General features: G+C 58.4%; 1 protein-coding gene across 1 annotated transcript; it reads left to right on the top strand.

The window, feature by feature from the left end:
* Nucleotides 1-10,127: 10,127 nt before the first annotated feature.
* Nucleotides 10,128-13,417, top strand: LOC140896075 (C-signal). Its single transcript, XM_073307150.2, has 4 exons — nucleotides 10,128-10,424; nucleotides 11,740-11,898; nucleotides 12,289-12,369; nucleotides 13,006-13,417. The coding sequence occupies exons 1-4, from the start codon at nucleotides 10,404-10,406 to the stop codon at nucleotides 13,117-13,119; spliced, it is 375 nt and encodes a 124-aa protein (XP_073163251.1). The 5' UTR covers nucleotides 10,128-10,403; the 3' UTR covers nucleotides 13,120-13,417.
* Nucleotides 13,418-13,726: the final 309 nt, after the last annotated feature.

The following is a 13,726-nucleotide window of genomic DNA, read 5'->3' as shown; positions in this document are numbered from 1 at the left end:
GTGACCGCACCGTCAGCCGTGCAGGTGTCCTTAATAAACCCACTGTTCTAACGCAACAGCCCTGCCTGGGTCCTGCCTAGCCTGGCCTGGCAGCCACAGGCTGGTTTTGTAGCAATTAGTCAGCCTGAAAGCTGGGCAAGTGCTAACCCAGCTATGCCCAGCAGAGCAGAAAGGCTGGACTCCCAACGCTGGGGCTATGCCAGTGCCAGGACCGTGGCAAGTGAGATCAGGGCAGCTCAGCACCCAGAGGGCAGCAGGAGCCAGGTAGTCAGGAGGCTGGTTTCAAAGAGTCCAAGAGACATAGCGGGCTGCAGGGAGCCAGCGAATGGCAGGGGCAGGACCAGGGATGCCTCTAGAGCAGAGGTGGGCAAACTACGGCCTGGGCCCGTGCGACCCTCTTGCCCGGCTCCTGGCCCAGGAGGCTAGCCCCCGGCCCCTCCCCTGCTGTTCCCCCTCCCCCACAGCCTCATCTCACTGCACCGTCGGCGCAATGCTCTGGGCGGCCGGGCAGCACAGCTGCAGAGCTGCAGCTCCAGGCAGCGCGGTAAGGGGGCAGGGAGCAGGGAGGGTTGGATAGAGGGCAGGGGAGTTCGGGGTGGTGGTCAGGGGGCAAGGGTGTTGTCAGGGTTCCTTCCCCACTCTGAACTCTAGGGTACAGATGTGGGGACCCGCATGAAAAACCCCCTAAGCTTATTTCTACCAGCTTAGGGTAAAAATTCCCCAAGGCACAAACTTTTTGCCCTTGGAGGGTATGCTGCCACCACCAAGTGATTTAACAAAGAATCAGGGAAAGGACCACTTGGAGTTCCTATTCCCCCAAAATATTCCCCTAAGCCTTACACCCCCTTTCCTGGGGAGGCTTGAGAATAATATCCTAACCAATTGTTTACAAAGTTATCACAGACCCAAACTGGGAGGAGTGGTAGACACGCTGGAGGGCAGGGATAGGATACAGAGGGACCTAGACAAATTGGAGGATTGGGCCAAAAGAAATCTGATGAGGTTCAACAAGGATAAGTGCAGGGTCCTGCACTTAGGACGGAAGAATCCGATGCACCGTTACAGACTAGGGACCGAATGGCTCGGCAGCAGTTCTGCAGAAAAGGACCTAGGGGTTACAGTGGACGAGAAGTTGGATATGAGTCAGCAGTGTGCCCTTGTTGCCAAGAAGGCCAATGGCATTTTGGGATGTATAAGTAGGGGCATAGCCAGCAGATTGAGGGATGTGATCGTTCCTCTCTATTCGACATTGGTGAGGCCTCATCTAGAGTACTGTGTCCAGTTTTGGGCCCCACACTACAAGAAGGATGTGGGAAAATTGGAAAGAGTCCAGCGGAGGGCAACAAAATTGATTAGGGGACTGGAACACATGACTTACGAGGAGAGGCTGAGGGAACTGGGATTGTTTAGTCTACAGAAGAGAAGAATGAGGGGGGATTTGATAGCTGCTTTCAACTATCTGAAAGGGGGTTCCAAAGAGGATGGATCTAGACTATTCTCAGTGGTAGCGGATGACAGGACAAGGAGTAATGGTCTCAAGTTGCAGTGGGGGAGGTTTAGGTTGGATATTAGGAAAATGTTTTTCACTAGGAGGGTGGTGAAACACTGGAATGCGTTACCTAGGGAGGTGGTGGAATCTCCTTCCTTAGAAGTTTTTAAGGTCAGGCTTGACAAAGCCTTGGCTGGGATGATTTAGTTGGGGATTGGTCCTGCTTTGAGCAGGGGGTTGGACTAGATGACCTCCTGAGGTCCCTTCTAACCCTGATATTCTATGATTCTATGAAGGTGGAACTAAGCACATGGCCCAAACCCATGGGACGCAGCCAGGGGCTCCCCACACAGCACCGGGCAGCAGGAAGGTCTGTTGGGAGAGGGGCACTCAAACCAAGATTCCTCCCCACCTCCAGCTCTGAAAAGAGCCACATCCACCTGTAACCATAGCAACACCCCACGCAGCCATGGGGGCACCGAGGCAACCACAGGGACATGACTAGATGGGCTAGAGAGGCCACTGCTGTGGGCAGAATGTATGGGCTTCGTCCCTCCGAAAACAGCACGAGGCACAAGACCGAGACGCTGAACAGGGGGACGGGTGGGAAAGGGGAGGACGGACACGCCGAGTGTGCTCTTCAGCAGTTACATCCAACTGACTGGGGGTGGCTCTGGGCCCCGAAGAGGGACACACCAATAACCACCCACCAAAGCCAGCCTGCTGCCCACGGAGAGCAGGTGGGAGGATGGGAGCTGTGCTAGGGCCTGAGAACACCATGAGCCCCCAAAGGGCTCCAGCATTTGGAAAAGGGAAGGAGAGAGAGACTCGGAGGGTTACCAGGCTGATAGAGCTGCAGAAGAGAGCGCCAGGGAGTGGCACCTGAGAGGACCAGGGTGTGACTTGGAGCCGCTGAGTCCCAGAGTCGGGGGAGGGAGGGGGACTGGGAAGGCAGGAGGGAGCTGGGAGGGGATTTTGTTTTAGCTGGCACCGGGTCACCTTCCTCAGCGAGTCACTGGGCACAGGTTTGCCTAGAGGTGTGATTGGCCGCTTTACAAACGAGCAGAAATAAAAGGGAGAAGGCAGGTGGGCAGGGCCACTGGGAAATGGTGGTGTGGGGAGATGATTAGACAGGGGAGAGTGCCCATGCAGAGTGAGCTGGGACATGAAGAGAGGTGAGGCAGGGACAGCAAAGCTCATGGGCTGGGCCCAGGCTGGCTGGCTGGAGAAAGGCTGCTGGGAGATGTGACCAGAGCACTGCTGAACCTGAGGGGCAGGGTGACAAGCTCCTGGGCTGGTGACTTGCGGCTGCATCGGGTATTATGGGGAGCTGCAAGGTCCAGCACATGGGACACAGGCTGGAGAGAGAAAGCTGCAGGTCAAAGATACTCCCTGCTCCTAGCAGGAACAGCAACGGATGGGAGCATCATTAACTGACAAGGAGCAGAAAGTGAGGAGAAGAAGTGGGGGAGGAAAGGGGTTTCTGCCTTGGCCAGGCTCAACGGACGGAAATGGGACCAGTGTAATCTCGCCCTGCTCAGATCCAGAAAGAATCTGCTGCAAAGATCCTTTTCCTAGCCTGGCGCTCTGAGACCGTCACCCCTCTCTTTGCATCCGTCCACGGCTCCCCCTTGGTCATGGCCTGTCTCCACCCGCCGTATCGTCTCTCCTTTGCCATCAAGCTGTCGTCACTCCCCTCTGCCAGCCTCCCGGCACTTCGTGAATTTTCACCTTCATGCTGCCCCTCGTGCTTGGGAAGAGCTCCCTGCAAACATCCGCACCGGTCCCTCCTTCCAATCCCCCCTTGAAAACTCTCCCGTGCTGCGATGCGCCAGGCACTGGACAAAGGGCTAGGCTGCTGGTGAGCTGAGAGCCTGGCCTGTCATGCTGGCCAATAGCGAGTCATTGTTTCTAGTACGCCCCCCATCGGTCTGTCTGTACCCCCCACCCACTGTCTCTTGTCTCACAGAGAGACTGGAAGCTCTTTGGGGTGTCCTCTCTGTTTGGTGACTGTACAGTGCCCAGCAGAGCGGGGGTCCTGGGCCAGGACTGGGGCTCGGAGGCGCTACACTGATACAAACAGTTCATGAGGGTAATTAATCCAAGAGGAAATGGGTAGCAAGCAGGTGGGGGAGAATTGTGGCTACAGCGGGGGCAGGGAAGAAGGAGAAATGTCATAAGGACGCATAGTGTGTCATGGGCGGGAGCAGAGAGCTTTGCCAAGAGGCTGAGCATGACCAAAGCAGAGCAGGGGATGCGGGGGGGTCGCCCACGGCCAGGGAAGACAGACCATTAGCTCAGAAGGTGGTACAGGGATGCTGTTCAGGGGACCGGGTCTGCTGGAGCTTGCTGGCCAAGAGTCCCCTCACCAGGGCAGGCTGTTCCCTTCCCCGTCCAGGAACACCGCAGTGGTTGCCTGCGAAAGGCCGGCCAGCATGCTCAGGATGTCCTGCAAGCTGCACTCAACGGTCAGAGGGGCCTGTGGGTGACAAAGTTCAATACCTGAGACATGAGGTTGGTGGGACCCTCAGTGCACCTCTGGGGGCCTCCCCCGTCCTGGGGCTGCTCTGCACCGGGGGCTGTTACAGCCACACTCCCCTTCCCTCAGCCATGTGTCCTGGGCCAGTTGTAGGGTGGAGGGGGTAGGAGCAGCTATGGTGGCTTTATCCCAAGGAGACCGCCCTGGGGCTGTGGATATTGGCACATGGCCACCCCATCAGAGGAAAGGATCTGTGTATCCCTCTTGTGCATGCCCCATGCCGTGCGTCGCAGCTTGCCCTGCCGTAACAGACTGCCACCCCCACCCAGAGTCGCAGGTGCTCTGGCTGCTCCTCCCCAACAGGGCTTTTAGGTTGCTGCCACACCCCTGTGCTGCGCCTTCATTCTAGAGCAGGCCCAGAAGCCAGGAGGGCCCAGGCTCAGCTGGGCCCAGCACCGTGTCAGACAGACAGGGCCAGACTCGTGACTGGGGTAAGGGCATTGGACGCGGAGAGGCACCAGGGAGGAGTTTGATTTGATATTCCAGAGCTGAACCATCATGGCCTCTGGAGCCCAGAGGCTGCCCCTCTTCACATGGGTAGGAGCTCGCTGGATTTCACTGGGGCGGCTCCCGAGCAGAGCACTGCGCCCTGTGAGTATGGGGCACAGGACCTGCCATTGGCAAGGACTCCGGGGGAAAATGTGAGCAGGAGCCCCGTGTGCTCCTGGAATGGCGTGTGGGATGAAGGCTGGGGCGAGATTCCTGGGCTGGCCTGGAGGCAGGGCCGGATTTAGGGGCAGGCGATGCAGGTGACTGCCTAGAGTGCTGGGCTTGGGGCGGGCACCAGGCTCGGGGTGCTGCTTTTGTTGTTAGCAAATGTATTGTATTATCTGACAGGGATAACGCATGCCTGTACTCCTTTTCTTCATGCCTGCGAATCATGCATCAAAGTCGTGAAATGGGCTCCCAATGCAATACAAATCTAGGTATTCAAATGTTTTACAAATGCGGGGAGGGGGAGAGTCGAGGATGCTCCTCGCCTGGGATGCCATTGGGTCACGGGTGTGAATGCGGCCCTACCACTGTCCAACATAAACCACAGGGCCGTCCCTAGCCATTTTGGTGCCCTACGCAGCCCCCATGTGGGGGGGGGGGGCTGTGTGGGGCCCTAGTCCTCCATGAGGACGGGCTGGGGGGAAACCATCCCCTGACCCCAGCCCGCTCTGCACTGCTCCCCGGGCTCCCAGCCTTGGAGGGCAGGGGTGAACTGCCCCCCAGCACTCGCCGGTGGCGTGGCTGGGAGCTGGCTGCGTGGAGCAGGCTGGGGCCGGGATGCAGCACTTATCGCCGCCGGTGAGTGCAGGGCAGGCCCTATCTCTGCCGCAGTCCTCAGGGGAGTGGGGGCGGGGCTAAGGCAGAGCAGGGGCGGGGGCTTTGGGGAAGGGGCGGAGTGGGCGGAGGGCTGGGGCGGAGCAGGGGCGGGAAGAGGTGGGGTGGGGGAGGAGCAGGGGCGGGGGCCATGGAGAAGAGCTGGAGCAGCACACAGCTGTGCAGGGCACCAGGAAACGTGGTGCCCCAAATTTCCTGGTGCCCAATGCAGCTGAGTACTTTGCGTATGGGTGGGGACGGCCCTGCTAAGCCGAGTTCAGGGCGGGGGCGAGGCACACAGAGAGCCCGGCCCCCTTAGTTTTATGACAAACATGCTAGAAGCTTTGTGCCAAAGTCTGGAAATGGACTGACTGGCGTACACAAGAGAAAAAGAACGAAGCACAACACAAAGCATTCTGAAAGGCAAATGGAGTGGTTACGGAAACCCGGCCAAATTGAGACTGGCTGTGGCTCTCCCTGCTGGCAGCAGTGAGCTGCAGGGGAGGGGGTCCCCTCTTCCCCCCAGCAGCACACCCACCTGGCACCCTCACTGCACGTGCTCCTAGGGGCCAGGCCCCTCTCAGGTCCAGGAAGCCCCCTTGCCTCCCCTGTGGTGAGTGCCCGGGCGATGCCATCACACACGGCCTCCGCCCCTGCTGCCCCTCACTGTATCCTCACGGGGGCAGGAGTCGTGGCTGCGGGGGCCACGGATCACATGGCCGGACACTCAACAAGCCCCAGCAGCTGCTTAGGTGAGGTCCAGACTCCGTCTCCCAGAAGCCCCTCGGCGTCGCCTCCTGGGGGGTGCCCGGAGAGGGGCGGGCTGCCAACCCTGCGTGCCCCTCCTCCCCTCCTTAGATGCAGCAGTCACCTCGTGCGCTTTAGGCAGCAGCGGCTGCTGGCTGCGGCGAGGGAGCGCAGCGCCGAGTGGCAGGGCAGCCGCCCGCCTGAGGCAGGGATGCTCCGGGGCCAGGGGGAGGCGCACGGGGGGTGCAGGCAGGGCCAGGGGAGAGACCTGAGTCTGAACATTGGTGGAGCTGGGCCCCTGAACATTCCTGGAGCCTGGGCACCACGGGCCCATACGACTCGCCGCCCCTGGCAACAGAACACATCAGAATGCATTCAGTTACAGAGCACTGTCCAGCCACAGAGCTCGGTCCCCAGCCAAGCTGCTTCCCCTCTGTGTACCATCCACTTCGTCGTTACTGTAGGGTAGTCTCTGGCGAAAACCGAACACATGAAAGACACACAGAATTGAAAGGAAGTAGCAGTTTGAAGGTCTTGTGCCTAATGACCTTCAGCTAAGTAACCAGTACCACCTGAAAGTTTCCTCTCCGCAAAGCGCGAGTGGCACAGTTGGTTTCTGACTTTTCAAAAAGATATAAAGAGAAGAAAGTGTTGCAAAAAGGACCCTGAATTTCCCTAGGTTGTTGCAAAAGCAAAGTACAACAGACCCTTTTTTTTTGGCAATATGCAAACATTTCATTATTTTAAAGCATTGTCTTCAGCACCCCCAGTTCCAAACACCACCTGCTTTCTTTGCTTTCGAAATCCTCCCTGTATTTTCCCTCAGTGAAATTCCTCCATTCAGATGGGCTGTGCGGGCAGCTCAGCTTTCCCAAGAGGTTGGCAGCCTCACCAGTTGCAGCCTCCTATTAAAGCTGCACCATTGGTATAGCCATGTAGGTCCCAGGATATTAGAGAGACAAGGTGGGGGAGGGTTTGCATGATTGCTGACCCACATGCATCACGAGCACTGCACCCTCTGGAAACTTCCTGCTTCTGGTGACTTTCCTACCGCTCAGCTTGCATCAGGAGCATCTTTCCTTGTGACGTTTACCCCTTCATCCTGGTGCTAAAGCACATGCAGAAAGCTGCCAGCAGAGCTCATAACAAAACTTTGCATTTACATAGAATTTTCATTCCCTAGATCTCCAAGTGCTTTACCAAGAGGGGGAATCACTACAAAAAATGGTTAAAAGACTTTAAAGTTGCAAACTCAAGCACTTAAAAGCAAGGAAATGCCAGAATTAAGGTTATCTGTGCAACCTTAATTTTGTCCTTAATTTGGTCCCCTTGTGACTATGCATTATGATATCATCTTTATTATGACTGCTGGACTTGCCCAATTGTTCTGTGGGGTTGGGATGGAGCATGCGCAGTTGAGGGGGAGGGTGTCTGTCTTAAGATTCCTTCCTCTCACTGCTTAACACAGTTAAAATCTCCATGGTGACCTTTAAACCGCATTGTCTTCAAAATCACTTCTAATAAAGAGAAAAACACAATTGGGGATGTATTTTTTAGACCTAAGCTCTCTTTAATATTAATCTACTTGTAATATAATATAAGCCCTAAGAGAGAGGAAGGCAGTTACGGACTGATCCTGCAAACACTTACGCACTGGGGTAACTTTACTCCTAGGAGAAATTGCTTTGACTCAGTGGGTCTCCTCATGGGTATAGTCCCAGGATCAGGCCCTTACGTTCTAAAAAATCTTCTCTTAACATGAAATATCTCATGTGTACACACTGCTGACTCATATCCAGCTTCTCGTCCACTGTCACCCCTAGGTCCTTTTCTGCAGAACTGCTGCCGAGCCATTCGGTCCCTAGTCTGTAGCTGTGCATTGGGTTCTTCCGTCCTAAGTGCAGGACCCTGCACTTATCCTTGTTGAACCTCATCAGATTTCTTTTGGCCCAATCTTCCAATTGGTCTAGGTCCTTCTGTATCCTATCCCTCCCCTCCAGCGTATCTACCACTCCTCCCAGTTTAGTATCATCCGCAAATTTGCTGAGGGTGCAATCCACACCATCCTCCAGATCATTTATGAAGATATTGAACAAAACCGGAGACTCAGGAGCTGCTGAGGGATGGCACCTGCCTGAGCCCTGGGAAGGCAGAGACGGTGCCAGCCCCAGATTGTGTGGGGAGGGAGGCTAGGGTGACCCCATATTTGGGGCTTTTTCTTATATTGGTGCCAACTACCCCCCACCCCATCCCAATTTCACACTTACTGTCTTTGGATCAGGTGCCTTCTTTGGCCCGGTCCAGCCAGACTCTCTCAGGATCAGGTCACGAGTCTGGCTGGACCGGACCAAAGAACGCACGAGGGAAACTGAGGCAAGGGGCCGCAGCTGGCCCCCGGCCCCCGGCTTCTCTGTCGGACGCAGGGCGCTCGGCCTGGCTCGGCCGCTCCGGGGTGCGGCGCCGGGCAGGGCGGAGCCGCCGGGAGCCCCGGGCCCACGGACGCCGCTCGGGGCCCCGCGGAGCCAGCGGCGAGGCCCGGCCCCAGACCCGGCGAGACGAGCCCGGCCCGGCGGCGGAGGGGTCTGAGCGGCCGCGGGGCGCCCGCAGGGACCGGGGCACAGGCCGGGGAGCGGGACCGGGGCCAGCCGGGAGCCCCCGGGCCCATGGCGGCGCCCCCCGGCTCTCGGCCCGGCCGCCGCCCGGCCTGGGGGCGGGGGGCTGGGAGTTGTAGTCCGCAGGCCAGGGCGTTCCGCCTGGGCCCCTGGGCCTGCTCCGCCACCGGCACTACAAGTCCCAGCATGCCCCGCGCCCGCCGGCGACGAGCGTGGGGTGGGAGCGGACCCAGGAAAGGGGGCGGGGCGGGGGGCGCGCACCCGCCTGGGCTCCGTGGGCCCCGGGCCGCAGGGGGCGGTGGCAGCGGGGCCGGTCAGTGCTGCCTGCGGTGCCCGGCCAGGGGCTGCCCGGACCCCGCGCCTCGCACCGCGCGGAGCGCAGGGGACAGTTGTGGGGCGAGTCAGGGAGCGACGGGGGACTCGGGGGGGTAGGAGAAGTGGGGCACAGGGAGGGGAGAGGGTCTGCGCTGAAGGGGGAAGGGGAGGAGAGTCTGGGCTGAGGGGGGAAGGGGGGAGAGTCTGGGCTGAAGGGGGCAGGGGGGGAGGGGGGAGAGTCTGGGCTGAGGGGGGAAGGGGGGAGAGTCTGGGCTGAAGGGGGCAGGGGGGGAGGGGGGAGAGTCTGGGCTGAGGGGGGAAGGGGGGAGAGTCTGGGCTGAAGGGGGCAGGGGGGGAGGGGGGAGAGTCTGGGCTCAGGGGGGGAGGGGGGAAGAGTCTGGGCTGAAGGGGGCAGGGGAGGAGGGGGGAAGGGGGGAGAGTCTGGGCTGAGGGGGGGAGGGGGGGAGAGTCTGGGCTGAGGGGGGGAGGGGGGGAGAGTCTGGGCTGAGGGGGGGAGGGGGGAAGAGTCTGGGCTGAGGGGGGGAGGGGGGAAGAGTCTGGGCTGAAGGGGGCAGGGGGAGAGTCTGGGCTGAAGGGGGCAGGGGGGGAAGGGGGGAGAGTCTGGGCTGGAGGGGGGAGAGTCTGGGCTGAAAGGGGCAGGGGGGGAGGGGGGAGAGTCTGGGCTGAAGGGGGCAGGGGGGGAGGGGGGAAGAGTCTGGGCTGAAGGGGGCGGGGAGGAAGGGGGAAGAGTCTGGGCTCAGGGGGGGAGGGGGGAAGAGTCTGGGCTGAAGGGGGCAGGGGGGAAGAGTCTGGGCTGAAGGGGGCAGGGGGGAAGAGTCTGGGCTGAAGGGGGCAGGGGGGGAGGGGGAAGGGGGAAGAGTCTGGGCTGAAGGGGGCAGGGGGGAAGGGGGGAGAGTCTGGGCTGAAGGGGACAGGGGGGGAGGGGGAAGGGGGGAGAGTCTGGGCTGAAGGGGGCAGGGGGGGAGGGGGAAGGGGGGAGAGTCTGGGCTGAAGGGGGCGGGGAGGGAGGGGGAAGGGGGGAGAGTCTGGGCTGAAGGTGGGGGTGAATTGGGGGGGTCGGGGAGCCCCGGTGTGAAGGTTGGGGTAGGGGCTTGGTTTGAGGCTGGATTATGGTCGCCTTGGTGGTAAAGTCTGTGTGTCTCTCAGCGGCCCTTTCTCCCAGCAAAAGACGGGCACCAGCAGTTTTCCTCCCCACACTCCACCCCAGTAACTTTACTGGCTCGCTTGCCTCACCACCCTTTGTCTTCAGACACCACCGGTGTGGTGCTCTGCTCTGCTCAGTGTTGATACCAGTCGGCTGCGTGCGTGTTCCCTCTGTGTGCTGCCCCGGCTCTGCAGATTGCTGACCCAGCAGACCCCGAGAGAACCCCCAATGACTACCGACTCTGATAAGGTACGAAAGCACCGGCAAGGTTTATTGTTAAACAAAGCACAGTAATAGTTTCCAGCAGACTCTACAGGACATACTACGAATATGTGCCACCTGACAATGGACACAGCTCAGATAGTAGCAGGATACTCCACTGTCCCCTAGGCTGGACAAAGACTCCCACTCAGGGATGCATTCTTATACATAGGTCCAAACAAAGTACACATCACTCCTGAGGCATCGAGGTACAATCCCTCCGCGTGTTGGGGTGCTGCCTCTCTCCTGGTACATGTTGGTTCGAACCAGCAAGTCTGCCTCTGGCTCACAGCTTAACTTTGCTTTATGATAGCGAAGTCTTGACCATTCCTTTGGTTCAGGCCTCTGATACCAAGGGTTTATGTTTCAGGGCCTCATCTTACTACATCCCTCATGGCTACAAAGGGAGAAATAGGCTAAAAACTAACACTTTAAAAAGTTCTGTAAACATTATTATACCAAAGTAGAAAATCCAGCTTTCAAAAGATGTATTTATGAAACATAACTCTGGGTGGAGGAGGAGGTGGGGAGATGCAGGTGCAATTCTAGTGACTGCTGCGTCTGGGCTTAATGTGGCTTATAAACGTGGTAGTTAAGCACTTGTGTTCAGGGCCCCAAGCAGGCCCTGAGTGTTTAAACATAAAAGACAAAACTAACAAACCACAAACCCCCCCACCACAAACAAATCACATTCAAGAGTATTCTGGGTATATTCATGCTAACCCAGTTTGTTCTCTATGGGCTGAGTGCAGATCTCAATCAACCGTGGCTTTAAATATCTTATTTTGTTTAAATAAAGGTCTTCATCCCCATCCCAGCAGTACCGGGTATACTATGGTGTCGTCGCACAAGGCCCACACTCAGAAGGGGCCCATAACAACCACATGGGGGTCCACAAATATGTTTGGCGCCAGGCCCACAAAAGGTTAATCCAGCCCTGGTTGTCAAAAGTACTTTATGCAGGTGCCTGTGTTCCCAATGGGAAACTGAGGCACAGGGAGGCATATTGGATGTGCCTAGGGTCACGTACGTCAGTGACAAAGCCAAGGATTGAGCCCAGAACTCTGCGTTTGGTCCTGTGCTCCTGCTTCATGCGTTCACCTAACACAGGGCTTGGGAGCGCTCTCGAGGGACAGTTGCTCGGGTGGGAGGAAGAGCCCAGAAATTTGGGGCTAATTGAAATCCCTCCTTTTCTGGTCTGTGCTTCCCCCTGGGCTGCCTGGGACTGTGTTGGATGGAGCTCGCTCCCGGAGTGAAGGGGCACTAGCTCCACACAGACCCCGGGGGACTGTCTTCCCGCCAGGCATTCCTGCCCTTGCTGAAGAAGGCTGCCCAGGGAAGTAGCCAGAATGGGCTGAGCTGCAGCAAGGCGGCCATTGTGAACATTTCCTCTTTTATGGGATCCATTGAGAGAGTCCCTGAGACATTCTCCGTGCCAGCCATCTCCTACCGCTGCAGCAAGGTACAGCCCCCTCCTTCCCCAAGCCTGGCTCCCAGGGGCAATGGTATCCCCTGCTAACGTACCCTGCTATTCCAGCTGGGCAGTGTCCAAAGGTAGTACCGGTGGGTGGGACCTTGCAGGATGTAGCCGTGGGGCTCTTGGTTTTTATGGGCTGTGCCTTTAACACGCTCAGAACGCCGGTGACGGCCTCACCGTAGCACTAAGCAGGCGTTTTGGCCTCAGTGTCGCTACTGCCTGTCACAGAGGAGCCGCGCACACGAGGCTCTCTCCTGAGACCGTGCAGCTGCTCCTGTGTGTGGAGGAACACAGCCAGGGCGAGCACACGGTAATACCCTCAGTTCACGAACTCTTCCCATGCGGGCTGCTCTCAACATGCTGACCCGGTGCCAGGCACTGAGCTACGCGGAGGACGGCGTTCTGTGCACTGCAGTTCATCCCGGTTGGGTGAAGACCGACATGGGCACCCAAGAAGTGAGTGCTGGGTCCCTGGGAGCAGCGATTGCGGCGTGGGAGAGGGGCTGGGGTTCGGGAACCTCCCAGCGGAGAGCAGCCGTCTGCAGCAGTACGTGAACTGATCTCTGCCTCCACTGCCCCTGGGCCTTTGAAGGCAGCCTGTGCTGGTCACGACCTCCAGCCTTGTGGCCGGCCTTCCAGCTTATCCAATACACGCTACCCACCATGGCCCAGAGCTGCAAGCCAGAACTAGGTGATCTGCCCCCACATCTGCTGTGTGCCTGGTACCTACACGTGTAACTGACCAGTCACCTGTGTGCACACCTGCCAACTCTGCACATACTCAGGGCTCTGCAGCTGGGCCGTAGGAGCATGTACAGATAAACTCCCACATCTGCAAGTCTGGGCGTACACATGTGCAGGAAGCATGCCCAGGCCTGACTGTATGGGGTGGCTTGGCCCCAGAGAACCGAGTCCAGCTTCCTTCCGTAGGAGCTTGGGGGGCTGCCGCACCCTCTGGTTTGAATTGGTTTCCATCATATCCAGGGGTTACAGGTTGGTTCAATGGCTCTCACCCCCTTCCCCAAAAACTATACACATTGTTCCAGCCCCCTGGCCAGCTTGTTGACGTCTGAATTTCCTGGACTGTTGCAGGCCCACCTGCCCGTGGACGAAAGTGTGCGGGGGATTCTCGCCGTGCTTCCTACCCTCTCCGAGAAGCACAGTGGGAGCCTCTGGAGCTGGACAGGGAAGACTATTCCCTGGTGAGAGAGCAGCACTGTACCTGGGCGGAGAGCAGAGGTGCCATGTGCCAGAAACCCTGCGGCCCGAGAGGGGAGGCCATGACATCAGGTGGTGCTCGCACGCTCCATGGAATCTGTTTAGGTGTTTGCAGAGCTGAGGTCACTGAGTACAATCCCTTGTTTGTAAAGACACTGGTGTGTTCCACGTAGTCAGTGTGATCTGCAGACGGGGCCATGAGCTCCCTGTAGCTGCCTCACTAATAAATACCCTGAGACACAGACAGTGGCAGTCCTCTCTCTTCTCCCAGCAAGCCCCAGGGCTCCCCTGCAGATGGGGGGTCTGCCCTGGCCCCTGTCTGCCTGCTCTCCCCAGGACTCCAGAGCCCGATTCACATCACCTGTGCCTGTCTGTGTGTGCACTTACCACATGGCCAAACGGGGGAGCTGTACACGTGCGTGACTAGACAGGTATGCAGCTGCTTAGGAGCCTGGCGGGTGGAGAGTGCTAGCTGGGGGCTGGCAGAGGTGGAGGTGCATTTCTCTGCCACAACCATCTAGGGTTAAAACTCGCTTTTTCTCTCCCCGTCTGACGTGGACCCAGAGAGCCTGTCCTCTGACGAGGCTGGGCTGCC

Source organism: Lepidochelys kempii, chromosome 12, assembly GCF_965140285.1.
Source record: "Lepidochelys kempii isolate rLepKem1 chromosome 12, rLepKem1.hap1, whole genome shotgun sequence".
Lineage (NCBI taxonomy): Eukaryota > Metazoa > Chordata > Testudines > Cheloniidae > Lepidochelys > Lepidochelys kempii.
Note: the sequence above shows the minus strand (reverse complement) of the source record. Positions and strands in the feature narration are given on the sequence as shown.

Excerpts from the sequence above, each read along its gene's own strand:
- LOC140896075 (XM_073307150.2), top strand. The coding sequence starts at position 10,404 with ATGACTACCGACTCTGATAAG. Across the intron at positions 11,899-12,288 it reads TCTCCTACCGCTGCAGCAAG|GCACTGAGCTACGCGGAGGA; the intron begins GTACAGCCCCCT and ends ACCCGGTGCCAG. Across the intron at positions 12,370-13,005 it reads CCGACATGGGCACCCAAGAA|GCCCACCTGCCCGTGGACGA; the intron begins GTGAGTGCTGGG and ends GGACTGTTGCAG.